At 42.6% G+C, this 21,059-nt stretch overlaps 1 protein-coding gene across 2 annotated transcripts in view; it reads left to right on the top strand.

The window, feature by feature from the left end:
- Window positions 1-20,101, top strand: part of ALDH1A3 (aldehyde dehydrogenase 1 family member A3) — a 37,128-nt gene extending 17,027 nt beyond the window's left edge. For both annotated transcript variants that reach the window (XM_059823725.1, XM_059823726.1), the window contains 7 exons: window positions 2,293-2,406; window positions 5,506-5,608; window positions 6,620-6,804; window positions 12,192-12,356; window positions 14,572-14,729; window positions 15,914-15,988; window positions 17,440-20,101. In XM_059823725.1, the coding sequence (XP_059679708.1) occupies window positions 2,293-2,406; window positions 5,506-5,608; window positions 6,620-6,804; window positions 12,192-12,356; window positions 14,572-14,729; window positions 15,914-15,988; window positions 17,440-17,512 (873 nt within the window). In that variant the 3' untranslated portion in view covers window positions 17,513-20,101. The remainder of the gene's footprint in view (window positions 1-2,292; window positions 2,407-5,505; window positions 5,609-6,619; window positions 6,805-12,191; window positions 12,357-14,571; window positions 14,730-15,913; window positions 15,989-17,439) is intronic.
- The last annotated feature ends 958 nt before the right edge of the window (window positions 20,102-21,059 follow it).

The raw sequence follows: 21,059 nt of genomic DNA on the forward strand, positions 1-21,059 counted from the left end.
GAACAACCTCTGTCTTCAGTCTTTTCTTACAAAGGCCTTCGTGACTAGCAGTGGCTAGCTGGGAGGTAGCAAAGATCACAAAACCTGTAGGTTTTTCTTCTTTCTTAGGAAGCTGCAGAGAGGAAAAAAAATGGTGCTTTTATTCTGCCTTGTTTTCCCCTCTCCCAAAGGAGGGAAAGACTACAGCTCAGTTTTATTAGACAATGGGACAAAAAAGAGTGTGATTATACAGCAGTGTTGAGCTTGTACCGTTTTTAAGTAGGATAATTCAACCAAGACAGAGTGCTATGGGAAACAATTCTTCATAATTTCTGTGGTTCATAGAACAATTTAGCTATGTCTGGCCTTTAAAGCCAACTCGATACTGACGTAAAGGGAATATTATAGGTTGGGATTTCAAGATGTTGATTTAGGGCTTGTCAGGTAGGATCTCAGGTGCCCTCAGATCTATTAATCATACAGAGGTGGTGGGAGGTGCACAGTACCTTCCAGGACCGGTCAGCATGTCAGCTTCCTATATTTACATATGTGACTAATTGTGAGGAAAACTAAGAGGATTGTAGATACACTTTTGCCTCTCAGCTGGAAAAGTCTGTTTGTTAGGCTCAGTCTAATGATAACGATGATTTTGTTTGTTCTTGGCTTAGCCTGGGAGAAAATAAAAGGATACCTTAATAATTGACACTTAGGGCTCCTCCGTCAGGGAAGGCAGTGCAAAAATACTACCAGTTAAGTATCTTCCTGCAGTTATTTGACTTAATAAGATTACACAAGACAAGTGAGCATAGGGTGCAGTTTTCATGACTTCTGGTTAGCTCTGCCACACCACTGCTTTCTTCACTCTGACATACAGCTCCTCAAACACAGGCGTAGTGTTCCCCCCCATAAGCCATTCAATTCTGATGAAATTAATTTTTTTAGCTGAAATTCTAAGCTGCCTGTTTCTCACAGTTGCCCTTCAAGGCAGAAATGTAATTAGAGCAGAATAACTTTATTTTGAAGATGCTCCTTTCTCCACCCAAAATTAGCTAAATTCTTTGCAGTTTCTCAGAAGAATAGTTTTGGGGTTTTTTTATCTTTAAAAGGATGCAGAAGATGTTAACACACAAGCAAAGCTATGTGTTAGGTTCAATGAAATAATTTTGGGCCAACCGAAATATTTTGGCTTTCATTTTTGCTGAAAAACAGGAAAAACTTTTTGGCTCAGGGTGACCTGAACCAATTTTTTGCTTCCTTGTGGCTTTTGCTGCTGACCCCAAACACCATTACTTGCACAGTTTGACACGCAGTGTTTTCTTGAAAACTCATTGGCCAAGATGCAAACTCTCTTAAACTCACTTTTATCATTTTCACATCCATACAAGAAATCGGACTGCCCTTCCAATTTATGAAAAAAAAAACAAAAACCCAAAAAAACCCTTATGAAGATAGTTTTTGCAAGGCAGTACATAAGCAATTACTTCCATTTTTTCTGTATTAGGAAGGAGCAACTGCATTTATTGAGATTATATGTTAAAAAGCAACAAGAAATGAAGTGAACGCTTAATATCCTGTAATTCCATTGTTACAAAATGCGGGGAAAACAACCTTGTGCAATCAGTAGTAGGGGAGGGCTAGCCTAGAAGAGCATAATCCTTGAAACTCTTGTTTCAGGAAGTAAAAACAGACCAGTAAGTCCCACGCTTCTTCTTGCACTAGAATTTCACCTAAAGTTTTGCCATTTGTGTCTTTTGGCAAAATTACTAGTTGGCTAATCTAGGTTGTAAATGTGGTGGAAACTGGCATAAGTCTGTTACCATCTGCTCTTGTATTCCTGTTTTATTAGCCCCATCATCTAGTGAGGTTTTACTGACTTCCTAATCCCTCTGGCCCCTGAAGAACCACAAATGTCAACCTTTGTTCAAAACAAACTTTCATTCAGTTACCCCTTGGCTCCAGCTGCACAGCAGTAGCTGGGGGCCAAGTTTGGCCGAAAGACTCACTCTCTTTTGACTTGAAACTGGGACTCCTCCAAGAATTCATACTGAAACTTGGCATTTCCTAAGCATGGCTGTTAGTTTCACCCGCATCTACTCCAGCTGGTAGCACGCAGCCATGTTACTGGAAAGTCTGGAAAACCGTGATGTATCTGGTATGGGCTCCTTGTCTGCAACTTGCAATTTTTAATTGCAAGGAATATAGTGCAACTAATTCAAGCTTCCTGAGAACTGAACTGTAGCTCTCAAGAGTGCAGATCAGCTCCAGAGTGCTCAAAATCTCTCGTTACAGAGCTGTATTTAACCTCTGTTTTAGGTGGGTTTCCCTCCAGGTGTGGTGAACATTGTGCCAGGCTACGGCCCCACAGCTGGAGCTGCTATTTCTACCCATCACAGCATTGATAAAATTGCTTTTACTGGATCAACAAAGGTAGGTGATGGATTTCTCACAAAACACCTGCTGTTCTTTTCTGCATTCTCTTCTAAAACTGCCATACACGTAAGACTGGACCAAGTAAATGTCAATGATTTCTGTATTGCCAACACCATTTTCCATCACATTGCATGTGACAGGATTTCTCAAAAGTGTTTGGGATTTGTCTAATTCAGATACTTGTGCTTGTGATAATCCCGCATCTCTGTAAGCTGGGGTTTGCCAAACCGCCACATTTCTGTAAGAACTGTAAGTAATAGATGCTCTGACATAAGGTAAGACAGTCTAGAGGAGAGGCTGGCAGTGACTTGACATCATGTCATTGACCTGATGGAGCTTCTGGGCAAGTTTGCCTGCCAGTCCTGCCCTGCAAGCATGTGCAACCAGAAAACGTGTTAGTCAGAGCCCTGAACAATGCTTCCTCGGCTTTAGTTACCTCTGAGGAACTAGGACTTAAATAAAAACATGGCTGGATGCCCGAGGCTTCCTCTGCTGACGTGGATGGGATTAACATTTGAGCTTTTTTTGAGACCTGCACAGTAAAGCACCTTCTCTTCAGTTTTTTTACTGTAAATAGCTACAGCTGCCTTGCTTAGAGGGGTGGAAGCGAAACCTCTGCACTATCAGACACCTACAGCCGTCCTCTTCTGTACCTACTCGGGGAAAGGAGCGCATGGCTTGGCGTAGTCCACAGAATTGGACACAGCTGTGGCATGCAAACAAATTTGTCTCCAGTAGTCACTGCTGCAAATTCTCAAACAAAAGCTTGCTTAGAAATGAGAATGTTTTTCTGCTCACTGTTCTAGATTTTTTTTTTGCAATATATATGCACCCCCTGAAGAAGGGGCAGTGTCCAAAGAATGGAAATGCTGACACCAATGGGTGCAGTTGAGGCAAATATGGTCTCTTCTCTTTTATTCCCTTGAGTAACGTTCTTTTTGCTGAGCATTTGCCAAATTCATCCATTCTTACGTGTATCTTCACAATTGCAGAGTGTAATCTAATTGCATAATGATGACAAATTACCTTGAATGGTATTCCTGGTCGGTAAAGGTAACTCACTAAACACTCAAAAGCTGCTGCATTTAGCAACAGTACCATCTAGTGGCTTTGCGTGCATGCTAACTGCTTTGTTTATCCCGTAGGAGAAGGTGTGTTAAGCCTCTGTTTCTATATAGGGATCATGGGAACAAACATGAATGCAATAAAGTAAAAGTTCACAATGAGCTTTTACTCTCTTGATAGTTGGTCTAATCTAGTTTACCCAGATACATGCTTCTCTCCAAATCCTAGATCAGAAACTTTTAGCCCAGATTAGACACTGACTGTGTGAAAACAATAGAGCTTATAGATTCATCCAGCCCACATGGGTCTGTTTGGGTTTTTAATGAAAAAGGAGTATCCAGTGGATTAGGGGCAGAAGGAAAATCTCAGCTGCTGGAGCCTGTAGGCAAAAAACACCTATAGACGCTGTGCTTGTCTTCCTAATCCACGGGTGTGCAGGAAACACCAAGGGAGACAGATTCTTTGCTAATGCATGTGTAATTTAGAAGTGTTTTCTTCCCCCTCCACCCATCTGTGAGTTCAGCTGCATCTCTGCAGTATTTGCAGCATAATGCTACTGTTTCTGAGCCAGGAAGTGAAGCTAATTCAAAATACATTCTGACTTAGTTTTTAAGCCCCAGCTTGGGCTCAGTGCCAGCCTGGAAATACTGATCTTAAACTCCGAGAATTTTCCCATCTAGATTTCTTGCTTTCCCTTAGTTTATTAACTTACTCCTCTTTGGCCAGCTAGCTTGTAGTAATGCTTCTTGTGAAGCTATGTGTACCTGCAGCAGGATGCATCACTTATTTCTGCTGTCTCTAGGACTAGGCTGCTGAGTGACTAGAGATGATCTGCACTGCTAGGTTCAGGAGTCTTGCTCGAGTTACAAAGGCAGACCATGAGAAATGCAGACCTACAACTGCCAGCCAGCTGCCCCATGTTTTCCTTGCTCACAGCTCCGCTCCAGGCAACAGTACTTCTAAGCAGAAATGAAGTTAAGATTGCCATGTGCAAAGGTAAAATACAAGAAAACCAGTTACAAAATAAGGAAATTCAAATATAAGGCCACACTTAAAAAAATAACCTGCCTTAACAATTGAAGCTCTCAAATATTTTTAACTCCTACTATTTCTAACAAAATTAGATTACTGAATGATTCTGATGCTTGATTTATGCTCTTCTTATGAGGAATTCCATTTTCTAAAACAGAAAGAGAAATTGCTGTTTTGGTGTTACCAGTATAAAAAAGAAATAGCACAGTCAGTCAGAATTTGGGGAAAACATTTGATATGAAACAATTTTTCTGTGGGGGGAAAAAACCCCTTAGTTTGACATTACTTTGATTAAATTCTGGAAGCATAGTAAATCCTTCCCTTCAGGGGAGGATCAGAGGGCGGCCAGATAAATTCAACCAGATGGTCAGAGCAGGTTCCTGGGCAGAAAGTGCCACAGCAGAGCTAGACGGAATTTGTCTGTTGACATCCTCAGGTATTGCCTTGGAAGGAACATGTGTCGGCTACTCTTGTGTATGGAGCAGCTCAGCTTAAACTGTCAGAAAGAAGTAGTTTTCTCCTAAATGTCAAAATCTCTACATGGCTTTCTGGTATGGGAGTGATAAGATAGGAACAGCGAGTTCTTATCATTGCCTTGGCAAGATCTACTCTAAGAAGTTGAATTCCCTATTTTTAAAAGTAAAACTCATAAACCTTGGAGCCCCATTGATTGCCAGTGTTGCTCTGCTTGCACTGAGTGGGAAATGCCTTGTTCTGCAGCTCTGGGTACCAGATCACTTCAGGACACAGTTCCCACAGTGCTCTCACATAGCCCACCCTTTCAGATCTGCCTAAAACAGAGACTAATTTTGGGGTTGGTTTTTACCCCACACATCGCAGCAGTAGGAAACTCAAATCATTGAAGAATGTTATCCCTGACTTCTACCTGCTTCAGCCACACAGCAGGCTCTTCTACCCGTGTTAGCATCACATTTGACATGCTGATTTAAGACTTTGAGGGGAAACAGCTCATGTCCTCTTTATGTCTCAATGCTACAGGTTGGAAAGCTGATCAAGGAAGCTGCTTCTAAAAGCAACCTCAAAAGGGTAACATTAGAGCTCGGAGGGAAAAACCCCTGCATTGTGTGTGCAGATGCAGACTGTAAGTATTGGCTGCTGTGTTTATTTGCTGTAAGATGCTATGAGTGTGGTGCTTTTGTGTGCCTCTGCTCTCCTTTGGCAGCTAGCAGGGCTGGTGTTTGCCACTGCATCCACCCCAAACCCCTGTCCAACAGCAGAATGCAGATCTGCTTAGCTGGAGCTCTCGCCCAGCACAGGGACCATTCCCACAGCAAATGAGCAGACCGTTATACTGTTGCCTTCCCTGAGGATGGCTGCAGCTGCAGATAAATCTTGCATTTGTGTGTTTCTGCTGTTGTGGTGCCTTTTCTTTTCATTAGCAGAGCCTGAACCAAGCAGTGGGGAAAGCAGTTTTTTAAAATGCAGCCTCTGTGCAGGCATTCCTGTGACAGGAGAGCTTTGTAGGACCTGATCTAATCCAGCCTTCACCTCTGTCCTGGGGGTCTGCAGGACTCACTTCACATGTTCTGTTGTGACTTTGTTGCATTAGTGAGTAGCGCTAGGAAATACGTGTAACCTGTGACCATCAAAGTGGTTGGAAAAGCCTATTTGGCTTGGGGAAAATACTCTCCACTCTCCTGGACAGCACAGCAGAGGTTGAAAGCCAGAGGTATGTGTGCCATCTGCTAACAGTGAGTATTGCAAGGACCTGGTCTGAGCTGGCTGTACAACAGAAGGCCACACTGCTTTCTAAACAATCACTACTGAAAGTAGTCGTCAGGAACCAATGCACGGTATCTAGGAATCCACATCTGAATTCCCACAGCGAGAAAAACTGGTTGCTGCCCTCAGTGAGTCCTTGTGGAAGAAAATATCAGGACCTTCAGTCGAAAGGCAGGAAGGGGGGTAGAAATAATAAGAGATCTGGTTTGGGGGCAGTATGAGGTCTTGTGAGTGCCTTCAATGGGTGTGGACCATTGTCAGCATTTTTTAAGGAGGCTTTCAAAAAAGAAAGGAAAAAACAAGTCTGGAAACACTGGAAGGCTGGAACTGTGCATGTTGTAACGCTTTTCCCTCCTGGGCCGTGTTGCAGTGGACTTGGCAGTGGAATGTGCCCATCAAGGCGTGTTCTTCAATCAAGGGCAGTGCTGCACAGCTGCCTCGCGAGTGTTTGTGGAGGAGCAGATATATCCAGAGTTTGTCAAGCGCAGCGTGGAGTATGCCAAGAAGCGACTCGTTGGAGACCCCTTTGATGCCAGAACTGAACAAGGGCCCCAGGTAACTGTGTGCCTGAGAACAGTTGTTTGGTTTTTGGTGGTGTTTTTGTTTAATTTTCCTTGTGTAAATATTATCCTTGTGAATATGGTCCCAGCAAAAGCGCTGAGGGGTGAGTAATGTATCATGGCTTTATTTTTCTCTCTATTTTAAATACCAATTAATCACAACTGTTGAAATGTTATGTTGTAATTTTTTTAAACACAAATGTATTTAATTCATTTCTTATCCAGCTTTATGGAAGGGGCTGTCTCCCTGGTACGGTAATATAAAGCATGTTGCAGCGAGCAATAGCAATGCACAGAAGAGTGCAGCTGCAGAAATGGCCATTCAGCTACTTGGCTGTGTTGGTGATGACAAGTAGTTAGAGTCCAGGGACTCCTGAGTCCCCACTTTCCCTCTCCTCCTCTGCCCCCTTTCTGATCCTTTGGAGAAGTTTCAGCTGAATTAGAAGGAAGAACCATGCCAAGCTGCTGTCATGACCAGCTTCGTCAATGCTTCCAGAGCCTTCCTCTTATTTTTTCCTTCCAAAGCAATCTGAGATGTGGACAAAGATGATCCTTGGGTCAGATCTTCTAACAGGGCCACTGACTGCTACCAAAATTAAAGGGGAAATCCAAGAAATCTATAGCCTAGGCCTCCTATTCTCAGTACTGCACTGTGAGTTTTTCTTCCTTGATGCTATATAGTATACCTCAGAGAAGGAATTACTGTGGGGACATCTGCATCCCCTTATCTGGATCTAGGCCCATTTACACATGATCCATACATGGCAAAACTTCATTGCATGTCCTCATGCATGGGGAATAAGATGATGTACATCCCCTGTTCATGCTGGGGCTGCATCTATCCCTGTAACTTGCCTAGAAAGAGATTTCAAACTGCTCAGCAATCTTAGGAAAATAATCCCATGCTGGAACTTGCTTCAGCAGAGATAAGCTGACCCTCAAACCATTTCAGGGACTGCTCTTACCTTCTGTTAAGGCCTCTCAGCTTTTCAGGTTTGTTTGTTTGTTTGTTTTAATATAATATCTTCCTAAACCATATCCAGCAGTAGCAGTAAGTGAGCTGCATTTATGGTTAGTCCTGTCAGGACCATGTTCACCTGGCTGCTCTGACAGATACCAGCCCCTGAAATCATAGGGAGTAGTTGTAAAGTTTTAAAGGATGAAATACTCTGCAGTGAGCAGAACATGTAGAACTGGGCTGCTTATTTCAGTTCGTCCATGCTCCCAGCTCTTGCTAGGCTGTCAGAGCTCTTCCCAGTGAGCACTATGGCAGAGCACCATGTTCTGGTATCACTGCTGTGGCTTAAGGGAGACTCTGCATACAGAGCTATAATTAAGGTTAACAGTAAGCTGGAATAGCAGGGTCTGGTCAGATTTAAATATAGCCCGTCTGTCCTCTTTCCCTGTTCTGGCTTACCTGTTACACTTGTAGCTAGGAGAGATAGCACACCCACACATACACCTGAACTTCTCTGCATGCAACTGTCAAGCCCAAGATGGGAAGGTGTTGAGAGAGTGGGAGGAAATGGTTAATCCCAAAGCTTTCATGTGGCTGCCAGTGCAAAGGAACAACCACTTCCTTTGCAGCTATGGTTGCTCCTTCTCTGGAGCCTATGCTGCAAGATGCAACACACACAAACTCAAGCAGAAGAGAGAAATGGTGCAGTGTCACAAGGGCTTAAAATATCTCCAAAAGTAGCGAAGATTCACACCTGCCCACAAATTACTGTTCAAACGTGAAGCTTCCAGGTCAAATTTTTCCTCTGTTCCTGAAGTAACCTGCTCTGCTCTGAGGGTTTTTTTAACTTGAACCGATGGGTAAGGGAAGAATCACCAGGAAAAATAATCTTTCTTCGTCTTCTTCGTCTCTCCCTGTCAGGCCTCAGTTGCTTCAGATCCAGGTTGTTGCTTTCATTCTCCTTCTGTGTGGGTCAGGGTGAACATATGAAATGGCCACATGCTGCTGTGTAGATGCCATTCTGGGATGATCACTGCCTTAGGCGCCGACAGTGGGAAGGAGCTGGAGCCAGCCTTTAGGCTGACGGTGGTTGTAGCCCATGATCTTTTTGGTCCTACATCAGCTCCAAGTGCTTGTAGCCAGACAACAGGACCTGCAACTTACAGAGAGTTCAGAAAGTCTAAAATAGGAGAGCCTCTGCAGTCCAGGCTTTGAGCTGGTGCTCCGTGAAACCAAGCCACATCATGGCTGACCATAGTGCTCTAAGTAGCTGCTGAGACAACTTGGTGCAGGACAGCATGGGGTGACAGAAAATACTGTTCCACAAGAACCTGATGTAAGCTAGTCCTGGAAAAGTGGTTCTGTCTGCAGCTGTTCGTTCCTATATTGGACTGCATTTATGAACTAGATTGGGGAACTGGCTGACTCAGGTCTAATCCAGCCTTGCTGGAAGTGAGGAAGAAAGGTTTTACTCAGGTCAGTTCTCTGATGTGGATTACTGTGCACTGGCATGGATGCTCGTGGCATGGGTGTGGGGAAAAGACTGTGCCAGCTGCAGTATTGGGTTATGCTGATACTAACTGCACTGCTCTGATCAGAATTCGGTCAAATTTAAACAGTATTAAATTTAAACAGAAATGAGGCATGCTTCTGATGAGACTTCTCCAAAACTCACATGTGTCTGGCTGTGTTGGCTGGCTGAAATTCAAAGGACACCACAAGAAACCTGAGGTGTGACCAGGACTGTGTGAGTAGAGTGCCAACCTCAAATGCAGACCAAGGGCATTTTTTAACTTCGGATTCCTGTGAGTTGTATCATAGGAAGTAATAAAGTAAATCTGCACAGATGGCAAACTGGTTAACCAGTGCATTATACAATTGTGAACAGCAGGCTGCATTAGATGAGACTAACGTCCTGGTGGACTAGAACAGTGATTAGATTAGAACAAGACTAGACTAATTTTGTTGCTGTAGAACCCCAAATACTGGGATTTGTGGACTATAAGGCCTGGTCTACAGGAAGGAAATAAGCACTAAGGCTGCCTTGTGGCACTTGCTAGCCAGAAGTTTTTCAGCCCCAAACCTATTGTTTGATTTTTAGGATAGTGAATTTTTTCCTTAAACTGTAGGTATTTGTGTATTTTAGGATTAAAGCATGAAAGTAAAATATGTAAGTAGAAAGAGTATGTGTCCAACAGTCAGCTGGACACAGTTGTGAGGTTATTCTGTAGGATTACAAATGCTCGGTTTGGAAAAGGAAAAACTGCTCCTTGCAGTCTTGGCTTAAACAAAGCAAGATACGAAGATTTGGGGCTTCTCAGATTTTCAGCATTGCAGTGATCCTTAGAAGTCTTCCTCTCTTTTGAATTAGATGGACAAATAATAGAATTTGCTCTAGCAGATCATGTGTTTTTTATAGAAGGCAGTGCTTGAACCATAAATAATAGTGGAGTAGGGGACAGAATTTAAACAAGCCTTGCAAGCTCTGGTTACAATGACAAACAGTTCCACCCTTGCATGTCATTTTTACAAATGTTTTCTTTCCCCAGTGTCTTTTCATCTAACTATAGTTTGCCTTGCAACAAGTTACAGCTGTATAAATATCCTTGTTTTGTTTTCTGTGATGTGAAGTGGATGAACTGGATTGGTCTGGATCACAGACATGCCAGGATGGAAAGCACTTGCAGATATTTTCAAATTATTTACATTTGGCAGCTAAGCAACCAGACAAACAGACAATATGTAAGACACCTGCCAAACTTACTATGTGACACTGCATCCTACATGAGGGCACACATTTCCTTGTGCAGTAGCATGTATCAAGTGTTTTCTTGGGTAGCATCTTAACACATGAGAGAACATGAGCACTTAGCACAAGCTGGCTACAGTGCATGTGATACACACATCTGTGTGGCAGGAGATGTGCTGTTCTCTGTTTTTGCTGTGTACCAGAAGTACCACAAGAACATCCTCCTGAAGCTTTGATGTTTGTCTGAAAGCATGAAAACTTGGATTGCCTGTGGCCAGGATTAACTAGGGACAGGATATAGTCTGTAATCTGGAGGAGTCGAGTGTGGAACACTCCATGTAAACAATCCCAAGTGGCAACTGGCCCTGCTGAAATAAAAACAGATGCCTAAGGAGGGGTATTGAACCAGTACAAGCATCTGGAGGTACCTGGCATTCAGAATAACCTCCCAGGCTGCCAGGGCACCTTGAACCTCAATAAATTTGTCGAGGTATTTGTTAGTTTTACTTTTTTTAAACGTCTCCATAAGGCTTTTATCATCAGCAGTGTGCTGTGATGAGGTGTTCCATCACTTAATTATGTATCATGCAAATAGTCACATCTGTTTGTTTGAAACCTGACAATACCTGCAGTACACTGCTGCATGGGGAGCACAACAGGAGGACCAGTACTGACCAGAAGTGCTGTGGGCTTCTGCACCTCTTCCCAGCACATGACCCACTGTACTTGTGGAGAACGTGACATCTCCTCCGAGTCTTGGTGCGGGGCTGCACAGCTGTGTGACTTCAGTGTCCTGTAACTGGACTGGCCTTTCCCCACCTCTGCTGAAACCCCTAGTGTAAAGGCTAGTAACACAACAGTACTTGTTACTTGAGATTTGCACATTTAGGTGTGGGTTGGGAGGAGTTAGACAAGGTCGGTAGTTAACAGTGAGGATATGGCTCCCAGTCCAGAGAACAAGATGCTGGCATGGTACTAGTCTCTAAGATCTGTGAAAGGTGATTCTGATCTTAAAAGTATGGCTTCAGTGCAGTAGTTGTTCTGAAGTCACCGCACTAATAGGGCTTGTCTTTGAGGCTGTTCGTATAGTGTGAGTGTGTGGAAAGAGATGGAGGCAGAACTTGCTGGGCTCTTCCAGCTGGGGACAGATAGCTGTGGGTGAACCTGCACATTACAGTAAAGTCAACAATAGTTTATATACCCTGATTCTCCTTCCCTTGCACTGATTTGATTGCTGGTCAGATCCCTTGCTGAGCTGACTGAGGTTGCTAGCCCACCAAAACCCATCTCAGGCTGTTCTTGTGGTGCTCTTGAGCTAAATTAGTGCATGGAAAAGGTTGGTAAGTCCCAGAGCTGGAGTGAGGTGAGCCATGGGAGGGCATATCCAGGATGCAAAGGAAGAGAAAGTGGGGAGACCCCCTCCGTGTGGCAGCAAACTATTAGATCAGATGAAACTATCGCATGTAACTTCACCTTCTGTTTTCTGTGGCTCAGGGCTATGCCCGTGTCCTGTCTTTCAGCCTGCTTATTGCCTGACTGCCGAATGAGATGTAAGCTTACCTGGTTTGACAGTGCCCTGCTAACGTGCCCCTGGGCCACATACCATGACTCCGGTCTCTGGAACAGTGATAATAAAGGCGCTGCTGTCTGTTTCTTTTCCTTTTGTGTCTGACAGATTGACCAAAAACAGTTTGATAAAATCCTGGAGCTCATAGAAAGTGGGAAGAAAGAAGGGGCTAAGCTGGAGTGTGGGGGTCTTGCCATTGAAGACAGAGGCCTGTTTATAAAACCCACTGTGTTTTCGGAGGTCACTGACAACATGCGTATCGCCAAAGAAGAGGTACAGTACAAGTCACCTGAACCTTTATATGCATTTACTACTGTAAATGGGAAAGAAAAGAGGTATGGTCGTGGTTTGAAGTGAAAACCTGAGAGGAGAATAGAAATTTCACTTATTTCAGTGTCCTAACAACTGCCTAATGCTGAAATCCATTCTACTAATGAAGTATCTGCAAGGTGAGCTTCAATTTGGAGTATACGTGCATGTGAGGGGCAATTGTGAGAGGTGAAGGAGGAGAGCAGAACAGGCAAAAGAACTGTCGAAACGTTTTAGCAGCAATTTTTATGCAATTAATAGGTGTCCGTTTGCCAGCTCTTTCTAATGCCTTGCTGCTTGCCCCTGTTTTGTTCAGTTTTCCAAAAGGGAAGCACCCCTGTGAGTGTACTCACTGGACAATAACAAACCCAGATAAAAACGTAGTAGATGATACTACCCTAAAGATTTTGGGTCTCATTTCAGGAGAACTTGATATAATGCAAAATACAAGCACATGCCTTACCTAGATACAGCTGCTATAAATGCTGCTCCTGAATAAGAAATAGTGGTTGATGGAGGGGTTTCTGTCTGAATCCTTGATTTTAAATATAAATAACTGAATAAAAATAACTGAAACTGTGGCAGGCTGGAGCAATTCTACGTATTCTTTGCCCTGAAGTTTGAAGGTTTTCTGAAGACAGAGTTAAGCTCTCCCACTCTACGCAGGCGGACAGTTGTGTGTGCTGTGTGCTCTTACGCATCTCCTACTGAGTGGACTTGAAACTGCTCAGCTGTGGTACATGCTGATTCAAAGTGATGGAGGACAGTATAATGTGTGTTCTTGCTCCACTACTTTGTAAAAAAGGAGTTGCTTTATTCCAGAAAGGTGGGACAAGAACTCTGGGACCTGAAGCTGGTGAGGAGGGAAGCAACGGCACTGCTATACTGCCACTGAAGAACTTTTCTCAAGTAGCCTTAGCGTCTGAAATAATCCCAGATTCCATTCTCATGGTGAAATATGAAATACAAAGATATGGTCAAAGCCAGCAAAGTGCAGATCTAATACTCTGGCTTTCATTATTCCTACACAGAAAAAATTAACAAGCTGCATGTGATTAGATCCTGTGATACTCCTTTGAAATACAAGTTAATCTACTTTTCATCATGTTCCCCAATGGAAAATATGTAGTTGCCAAAGTGTAACTGGCACTTGTATTTTATAGTTTAGCCTAGTGCTTTTTATGGGGCTGCTTACTGTTCACTCCTGGCAAAATGTTTAGATGTCTCAGATCTGCCACAGAATCTCTAAGGAATCTGGGAAAGATATCAGTCAGTCTGGGCATGAGTTACATTCTAAAAATAGAGGGAGTAAGGGCTGAAAATCCCATGACAGGCCTTTTTTTAATGAACTGACTCCAAATCCCAAGTCATGATTCATGAAGCTTAACCAGTTTCATTCATTTGCAGTTTTGTTGCAAATGCACGTTCATCCTTTGCCTAGGATCAAGACTTCAGTTAAGTACCTGGATCTCCCAAAACTAAAAAATTTAGAAACACTTGTATGAGCCTAAAGGCCAGGGAAACTGCTTAGCCTGGCCGTCAAGGTGGCACAAGTGAGACTGTATCTCACCTTCGGTGGGGGTTTATTGTACTGAAAGACCATGCAGGCCAGAAAAGGGCCCCCACCTGTGATACTGTACTTGACAAGAAACTCCATCCCAGAAATTAGGAAGTATTGTGTATGCCTGCTGCCTTTATACTGGCAACCAGGAAAGCCAGTTTTGTGGTCAAACACATGCGTGGTAGGTGCACTGCATGCGAATAAACTGCGTACAATGACAAAATCAGAGTTAAAACCAAGGAAGAAGACTTGCGGTCCTTGAAATATATTACTTCTTGCATATATTCAACTTCTGAGTTCAAAAGGAGAGTTGTAAATGGAGTAAGGATGAATCACTTGAAACTTGTCCAGATCTAACTCTGCTTATTTTGGTTGTTATAGATGATCCTTTAGTTGTTGGATCTTAGCATGTATTAACCACTATAGCGCATCACTGTACTTCCTTTGAAGTCAGTTTAATTAGTAGTTTTTAAGAGACTCTATCAGTGACTTCTAGACAGCTAGGATATGACACTTTAAATATAGTATCATCCAAACAAGGCATCTGACTCTGATTACTTCAAAATTACCATGATTAGCAAAGGCTTTCCTGTACTAATGTTTGATTGATATGTGTAGATTTTTGGGCCGGTTCAGCCAATTATGAAGTTCAAGAGTATAGAAGAGGTCATAAGAAGAGCCAACAGTACTGAGTATGGACTTACGGCTGCAGTGTTCACAAAGAATCTGGACAGAGCATTAACGCTAGCTTCTGCGTTGCAATCGGGAACGGTCTGGTAAGCAGTGTAGGACCTAAGTGTGGGCTGGGATTTTGTTTCCTGGGAGAGGAGAGGGACGTATGATTTGGAATCATGTGTAAGTGCTGGAGGTAAGATGTATTAGTAGTCTACGTAATTCTTGATATTCTGCTCAGAAGCAACATCCATTCATTAAAATAAGGTGGTGAGGGCCAGACAGTCTGACGAGAAATGGACTTTTTGTTCGTTCAATCGATATAGTTCTTTGTCTGGAAAACTCTGAAAACGTAGGGGTTGTAGTAAGTTCCACCAGACATGATGCCTTTCAAAATCCTGTACGTAGAAAAAAGCAATTCTTATGATCTTTAGGTAGCATCAGATGGGGTCTTAGATGCACAAATCAGTATGGACAGTAGATGGCATCACACCACTGTCAGAAAGATAAGTAGCTTTTTTTGCTTACAGAATTTCTTATTTTATATTAGAATCATTTTAAAGATAGAATCCTGATTTTTTTTTTCCCCACTCAAGATAAGAATTTGATCTGATTCCTGATTTTGATGCATACAGAGGATTGATTTCAAGAGCTGGTGCCAGAAGAATCTGCCTCTGTGTAATATTGACATAAAAATGGGATGTTGGGCTTTGAAGGATACATGTGGTGTATATACGTGAAGGTGCAGTCCTACAGCACCAAGCCATACCTGTCTCTTGTCAGTCATTTGATCTTACTGACATGCTGCATTAGCTTTTTCTACTTAGTGTCTATGGAAATGGGGCTAGCGCTTTCGTTCTACTGCAACACAATTGTCTAATGCAGTCCAACTTTTTTCTGTACCTGGAAGTGGATGGTGGGGCCTGCTTGTGAGTGTTCAGACAGCTTTCTGAGTAAACGTGTTCATTTCAGAATGTGCTTCATTAAACTAGGGAATAAGTTGGACTATTTATTTTAAGCACAGCTCTGAACACAACATAAATTCCAGCTCAAGCATCAACCATTAGAGACTATGAAGTGAGATGTGGGTCAAACTGAGTACCACTCAAATGTTTTCTGTTTCTGTTGCAAAATAAGATTTTATTGCTAAAATCTGATTTCTCAAGTGAATGAACTGTATAAAGAGAAAACTGACAGATTTCAGCCTTTTTTGTATTGTGTTTGTTATCATCATCTTGCTTCTCCTTGGTATTGAATTGTTTTTTTACAATTGATGTTTTTATTGTAGGATCAACTGTTACAATGCGCTTTATGCACAGGCTCCTTTTGGTGGCTTTAAAATGTCAGGCAATGGCAGAGAACTGTAAGTTTTGCTCAATATTTTGTTTATATGTGGGTAGTGAATGCAATAACAATTGTGACTCAGTGAAAACATTGTTGAATTTGCTTTTAAATTATCAGGCTTGCAGTATGCTGCACAGGGAGGTGCTGAGCCAGCGCAGCATGGATGTAAAGCACAGAACGTGAGCAGTGCCATTAGGCGTACCTTCATCTGCTTTATAAGCTGTTAATAACTCCAGTTCAGTCAATTCTACTTGCAAGCATTTTTCCTTATTAGTTAGATTTTTAGATCAAGGGAGGAGTATGGCACCTTGGCTGAGGACACTGGTATCCACCCCAAACCTCCTCCATCTTTATGTGGCAGTACCTGGGCCTCCCTTGACTGCTGTGTCATTGCTCCTAGCTGGACCTCTTCCCGCCTCTGACTTTCTACTGTTGGAGCTAGAACAACAAGGAATGATCTCCAAAATCATTCTACCTCCCACCTTCCAAGCTTGCTGCTAAATTACAGAAGGACCCTCTGTCCCTCTTTCCCAGCCTGACCTGTTGCAGCATGGCTACCAGACATTCTAGCTCCAATCAGTTACTAATGCAGAAATTTTTAAACCAAAGTCACGCTATACTTTAGAGGTCGAGCTGAGAAATTGACTTCAATCTTAATTTTCTTCTTGTATAGGAGAGAGTCAGGTTTTATTACACCATTCAGAAGACTCTTCAGAGGAATCTAATGAACGTTTTCTTTCATAAGCCAGACTTATTTCCAGGAACCATTTCCAGTAGCTGTTCTGGTGCATCTGCTGCTCTGAGACATTCAGATGCCTCACTTGCTAAGCACAGAAAATGAATGAATCCTCAAATGGGACATAATATATTGAGACCTTATGGTTTACTTTGCCTGACTGTCTGGCTAATTAAAGGATGTCAGGGGTTTATCCCTTGGGCAAGGCATGGGAATAGAGCCAGTTTCTACCAACCAAGACATAATGCAGTGGCGGGGTCTGTCATAAGTATGCACTTCGGGAGCGACTGTGCCCTCTTGATGATGTGGTATCTTGTAGGTAGAAGCTTACTTTCAGGGAAAAAGTAACTTTAATTCCTGTCCAAGCACTGGTAACTATGTTCACATGGATGTTTCTTCTATAGGTTCTCACGATAGTACCCGGTTTTCACTAGGCAGAGAGTCACAAGGTGTCATCTTGCGGGTTACTGTGACCAGAAGCATTCCATGTTTCTTTTATAACAGGGTGTAGCTGTGTGTACTTATGTGCATGTACTTAGCGATTATTAGAAGTGGTGGGCCAAATTGATAGCTGGTGTAAGTTAGTTCAGATCCTGTTTTAATGGCCTGATGTCATCTACAGCAGCTGTCAATCAGAGGCTAAAATGCACTTGTGTGGAAATCTCTTATCTTAGGGAAGTACACATTAACACGTTACAACTGTTTGTCCCTTTCCCTCCTCTCTTCTTTTCCAGCGGTGAATATGCTTTGGCAGAATATACCGAAGTGAAAACAGTCACCATTAAACTCTCCCAGAAGAGTCCATGAAAACAGAAGGCCTAAAATGCTGACACTCTGAATGTGACACATGGGGGACGTGTTCAGAGCAAGGAGGAGGGGAGGGGTAGGAAGGAAAATGGAAACACCTAACTTTATTCCTCTAGAAACACTGAATCTACTGGACTCCATTTTGTCAACTGGCTCTTTGAAAACTGATTTAACTGACCCTACTGACAGCATAGCACACACTTGTACTCTACAAGTCCCCTGGCTGTACATCTGTCTTCTCCCTGTGACTAAAATGCTGGTCAGTCACAGTGTTTGCAGGACATCTGCTTTCAAACTGTACCCATGAAGGACTTGGACATCAATGGCATGTTAGAGAGACTTCTGGTACCGTTAGCACGGACTATTAAACATCTTCAGAGGCATATGGGTTTCACTTGGCATAAATGGACTTGAGTGGGAGGGCTAATACAACTTGACTGAAGTTGGTGGAGTTTGTGTGAAGACTGCAGCTGGAGTTTGGGATGAGAGTGCAAGCTTTCATGGAAGGATCTGTAAAGAAATTCTCTTTGAAAGAGCTATCTTGGTCTCTCTAAAGATACATGCATTCTCCATATTGGTGATATTCTAGCCCTGAATGAGATTTATGGGAGTTTCCCAGAGGACTCCTTTGGGGCCAGTATTTCACCCGACAGAGCTAGACTTTAAAGTATCCTTTGAACCTGAGGTTTTGGTGTGCACACATTACACATGCTGCAAATGCAAGTTACTGACTTGCTAACCCTTCTGGCTCTGAATGAGTCACAATCGTATCTCAAACCTTCACTATAGCACTTTTTGCAAGAGGATTTTGCACTGTACTTACCGTGATGACACAGAGTTGAATGCTAAGCATGTATCATGGTAGATACCCCACAGAAAACATCCCACGCTAGTCCTTCTGATCTGGAGGAGGGAGCAGAAGAGCTGCAAGAAGCTGCCCTGCTCTCTCTTTCTCTGTAACTTTCAGGCTGTGTGAAGATCTCTTCATTTTTTGAGCCAGAGCTATAATTATGAGTGTAAAACTTATAAGCTCTTCTCACTGCTTCTTTATCCCGTATGAATGTGGCTTAAAATACATTTCTGGAAGTACAGTATGAAAAGGCAGGTGCTCCCAAGCACACACTGAGTGCTAAAGGTGTGGGTGTACAAACCAGTTACCATGGAATAAGCTACGGCTGGACGTGTCAGCAGCTTTGTAGTAATTGTCCTCATGAGTGCTGTCATCTTGTGGCAAGCACAGAGTAGCTGATCCTTCACTGAGGAATGAAATGTCTTGAATCGTCTCTTTGCTTACAGCTGTATAAGCATGCACGTACATGAATAGCATCCATGGAGTGGCTGTCACACCAAGTTCATGCTTTAGTAGCTCCTGCAGTAACTTCTTCGCATGCCCAGACATTACTATGAGATTAATGACAAGCCACATGCTGTCTTCAGCTCCTGGGTTCACTGTTTTCCCTCCTCCTCCTCCCGATTCTGTACTAGAGAACCACTGGCAAATGTACGGGAAGTTCCATGTCTGCAGGAGCTGTAAGTATGCAGGAGTTAGTTGTGTCAGCTTGTTGGGAAGTTTAGCTGATCTCACTGGGATTGTCCTCTGAAAGCAAACCAACAGAGGTTCCTTATGGCATATTGACAGATCTCCATGGAGCACTGGTAAAGATTGCTGCCTGGAGTTTTCCAGATGTCAGGGCTTAAAGCAGAAATGCAGGTCTAACCTCTATTCTCTGATGAAAGCAAGAATTTAACCGGTACCTTCCTTTGCTCAGAGATATACCGTCAGTAACAAGTTCTGTTGCGTGAGTGGACCTTTTTTTGGAGGAGGAAGGAAGGTGGGTGGCGATAAGTAAGGAAAAAGTTTGCATGAGCCTAAACTTCCTTATTAGTTAGTGAATGTTGAAATTGCACTTCAACACTGCCTAACTTCTTAAATGACATACCTCCAACAGTTGTGTGTAACTAGGTGCCTGTCCTCCCACGGATACGTGAGACAGGTAAATCTCCCTATCCAGTGAAGAAAATGTCCTCCCTTCCCCATGAAAGGCCAAATGGGAACACTGTAAATAAGTTTCTATTTTTGTAAAACACTCAGAGTGCAAACATCTTCTCAGACAAACGTTTTACTTTTGCCTACTTGACAGTTTTCTAGGGCTGCAGTCAGACAGTAGGGAGGTAAGGCAAACAGTAAAAGGCTGGTTATCTTGATGTATCTCTCTATTAATTTTTGATAAACAGTGGTTGAAACTGAAATCATCCAAAATACTTAAAGTCCTAGTATTCTGGCTTTATATGTATGATATATATTTCACCTCTCTTTTTCCCTTATCAAGTTTTTAAAAAGTCAATGTATCTTTTATTGTATAAATCAGGGTTTGACTCTACACACTGAATTTTGTAAGTTATATAACACTAGACACTAACTTTAAAATAATCCCTTAGAGGGTATATATTCTTTCATTGCACAATAAGGCTTTCATATGAAATACTACTTTTTTTAAAAAAAAAGAACTATATTTATAAATTAGGATACAGTTAATCTAATGTATTTTTATAGCTAAAGGTACATGAAAATGCTATGTTTAAACCTCATGTATATATTTAGACTATGGGTATCTTTTTGTAATAGTTCTTGTTTCTAATAAATGTTTAACTTTGTGAAATGGTTTCTAAATGCTACATATTGATATTGCTCAGAAAGGAAGGTGGGAGAGCAGGAAACTTCTATTGACTTTACTCATTTTAACAGAGGAGTAACTTGAATGCTTTTTTATTTACACTGATTAGTGCTTTAAGATAATTCCAGCCCCTCTAATGCACGTGTTAAAACCCCTTCCATCAGCAAGCAACTTCCACTCAACTCAGTCCTCCTGTCACTGTTTTTTATTTCACTCTGAATTTGGCCCGTTGTGTCAATAAAAGTAAACACTGGAAAGGGTTACTGTTTCACGCTTCTAAAACAAAATGGTCCTGTATTGCTCTAGTTACAGGGGGCTCTTCCTCGAACAGCATTCTGTCTGTTCCCCTTGATTCAGTGACCCAGCAGTAGTCCCCAAGCGGAAACGTGCACTGAACTCACAAGAGACAACGTAATTTCAAGGTACCTTTTCCACGTGGCAGAACTGAACGCAGAGTGCATGTCTGCATGTGTGTATCTGGGCAATCAGTACCTCACAGGGGGACTGTGAAGGAATCTGAACTTGGAGTCACTTCTGCAGTTTGTGAAGAATAGCCTATTTTAAAACAGTGCCGAAGTGGGGTCAATGATCTACACGTAAAAGCTGGAGCGTGTGTCTGATAGCTTACCCTTTTAAGCGGTCACTTTTATAAGTTGTGCCATTCACAGTAAGTGGAGGGAGAAGGAGAGCAGAGCTGCAGCTGACAAGGGCAAGCACATCTTCTTCCAGTTCAAAGTCAGATGGATCCTTTTTGCCTTCTGAGGTGAGCCTCAGAACAGAGAATTTGAAGGGACCATGGACCACGATGCCTTGGCCTGGCTGCTTCCTAATCCCCTTTGAGACACATCCATCACTAGTATGACTCTGCTAAA

The sequence above is a fragment of the Gavia stellata genome, chromosome 13, assembly GCF_030936135.1.
Source record: "Gavia stellata isolate bGavSte3 chromosome 13, bGavSte3.hap2, whole genome shotgun sequence".
Taxonomy (NCBI): Eukaryota; Metazoa; Chordata; class Aves; order Gaviiformes; family Gaviidae; genus Gavia; species Gavia stellata.